The 2,221-nt window shown below is 41.3% G+C and overlaps 1 protein-coding gene across 1 annotated transcript; it reads right to left on the minus strand.

Annotated features, from left to right (window-relative positions):
* Positions 1 to 396: 396 nt before the first annotated feature.
* inha (inhibin subunit alpha) lies at positions 397 to 1,961 on the minus strand. Its single transcript, XM_060918182.1, has 2 exons — positions 1,667 to 1,961; positions 397 to 1,139 (listed from the first exon to the last, which is right to left on the minus strand). Exons 1-2 carry the CDS (start codon positions 1,959 to 1,961, stop codon positions 397 to 399), a joined length of 1,038 nt encoding a protein of 345 aa, XP_060774165.1.
* Positions 1,962 to 2,221: the final 260 nt, after the last annotated feature.

Genomic DNA, 2,221 nt, shown 5'->3' on the forward strand with positions numbered 1-2,221 from the left:
TATCCATCAGCATCGTAGGGGAGGCTAGAGCCAATCCCAGCTGACTTCCTGCAAGAGGTAGGAATTACCCTGGGCAGGTAGCCAATCTATCACAAAATACAGGATATCAATCTATCATAGCTATTGCTATATATAATAAAAGCAACAAGTTGGTCATAGTACAAGGATACAGAATAAAGGAACAATCAGGATTCCAAATCATTTAATGATATGATACAAATCTTTTTCTCCCATGCAGTTTACAAAATTAAATTTAATATTTTGCTACTAAGTTAAAGGTTTACCAGGTTGATAAAGAATAGATCTGAATAGTATCGGGAGGACCAAGTGCATCATTTTTATCTTACAAATGCCTCTATAGTAAAAGCTTCAGCTGCATGAATCTGAACAAATGCATCAAAAGCAGTTGCACTCCTCAGGTATAATATTGGGCAGTGTCTCATATTTGAATGAAAATCCCCCGTCTGAGGTGGTGGTGAAACGCAGTGATCTCATGCTCTCGGGCACAGGTGCGCAGCACTGTCGCATACCCAGAAGTGTGGCTGTTAACTCAGGGCTTGAGCAGTTCCCATGGCAGTAGTAAAAGCTGAAAGTTTTTGGGTGGATGATCCAGTTGTCCCAGCCCATTTCCTCAAAAGATATCTCAATCTGCTCCCTCCTGCAATATTTATCATCTTTTTCAGGTGAGGGCCTCTGGAGCTTCTCAATGATAGCTGGTGACCAGGCAATGCTGGGTGCTCTTCGAGCACGCTCAAGTCCATGGGGTCTGATGTAGACATGTAGGAAAGGGATTTTGTCCTTTTCTGAAGTGTAGCAGCCACATGCTAGGCATCGCACCTGTAGCAGGAATGGCCCGTTAGTTATGGCACTGTGGAAGTGGCGCTCAAGCCTGTAGGTGCTCCAGCCATCTGGGCTGCATATAGATGGCCTTTGAGCTAACAGTATTAGCTCCTGGTGCATTGTGAGAATGTAAAGTGGCAAAGAGGTGGTATTTCCTGCAATGGCTTCACCAGCATAGAACCAGAAGTCCACTGAAGTGATAATGGACTCCTGCCTGTCCAGAGATGGCTGGAAATAGTAGGTAAAGTGTCTGGGTGAGTCTTCAGAAGTGACTGAGACTGTGTCCAGGCAGGTGCTATCTAGGGGGAGTAGATTGGGCAGATAAGTTAGGATGACATCGTTAAAAATAATTCCTCCTTCTCTATATAATTCTGGCATAATTTGAGAAGATAGATCAGACCTATGGCCTATTGATCATCTGTTCCTATAGCCATCCTTAATTTCTATGGATATTATTTTCCTGATCAATTTTGAGATCACAATAGCTTCTTCCTTCTACTTGATTTTTTTTACACATAAAAAACACATTTGCACTCCATTAGCATAAATATAAAGTTTTGTACACCATATTATACACCATAATTTATCATATTCCATAAATCTTTAACATAATATTGTGCAAATTTTTGTCACTAGTTAGCAACCTTGTAAGCTTGCTAACTTAAATGTATGGCTTTTAACTGAAACAAAACCAGAATACCTTTATTCAGGACTTTATTACCATTGCATTTGATAACATTAGCTATGCCAGAAAGCCTAAATTTATTTAGAATGTGTATTTAACCTAATATATGAAGAGTAAGACTAAAGCCATGGATTGACTGACCAGAACTGGGGAACAGAATGATTTGGAAAATCTCCTGATGCTGCCTCCTCTCCAGCCGAACCTCCCTGCGTACTCGCCGAGCTCCATGATGGGCTGCCACATGTACCCTGTGACCAGATGGACTCTGTAGAGTCAGCACAGGAGGCTTATCCAGCTGTAGTCCCTCCAGAATTTGTCTCTTTAACCAGTCCAAGACCACTTCCTGGGGCAGATCACCCTCACAGGCCTGGCACTGAAGGTCAGTCCACGCTGTTGAAAAGACAACAGCACAAATAATCATAAGGGAATTCATCATCCAAAATTCTAAATCCAGATTTTTCCAAATCTCTTAGCAAACACTGAAGAATATGTCAGTTTCTCCAATGTGAATATGATAGGCTTGTGCTCGATCGCTTTCCTTATTTTGCAGTCTGTTCTTTTCCTTCTCAACAATCATACAATGAATGTATCATGTCTTTGGTACAATTATTTGGGTTCATGCTATCAGTGTGCTATCCAGTAGAGAAGAAGCCAATGAGATGGACCTGTTTGGGGAATTGTTGAAATAACTTTACC

The sequence above is a fragment of the Neoarius graeffei genome, chromosome 4 (assembly GCF_027579695.1).
Source record: "Neoarius graeffei isolate fNeoGra1 chromosome 4, fNeoGra1.pri, whole genome shotgun sequence".
Taxonomy (NCBI): Eukaryota; Metazoa; Chordata; class Actinopteri; order Siluriformes; family Ariidae; genus Neoarius; species Neoarius graeffei.

What these genes read in the sequence shown, in the direction of transcription:
- inha (XM_060918182.1), bottom strand. Translation starts at nt 1,961, where the DNA reads ATGATGAATTCCCTTATGATTATTTGTGCTGTTGTCTTTTCAACAGCG. An exon ending in CATTCTGTTCCCCAGTTCTG is followed by an intron (nt 1,140 to 1,666) that starts GTCAGTCAATCC and finishes TACTCCCCCTAG; the next exon opens with ATAGCACCTGCCTGGACACA.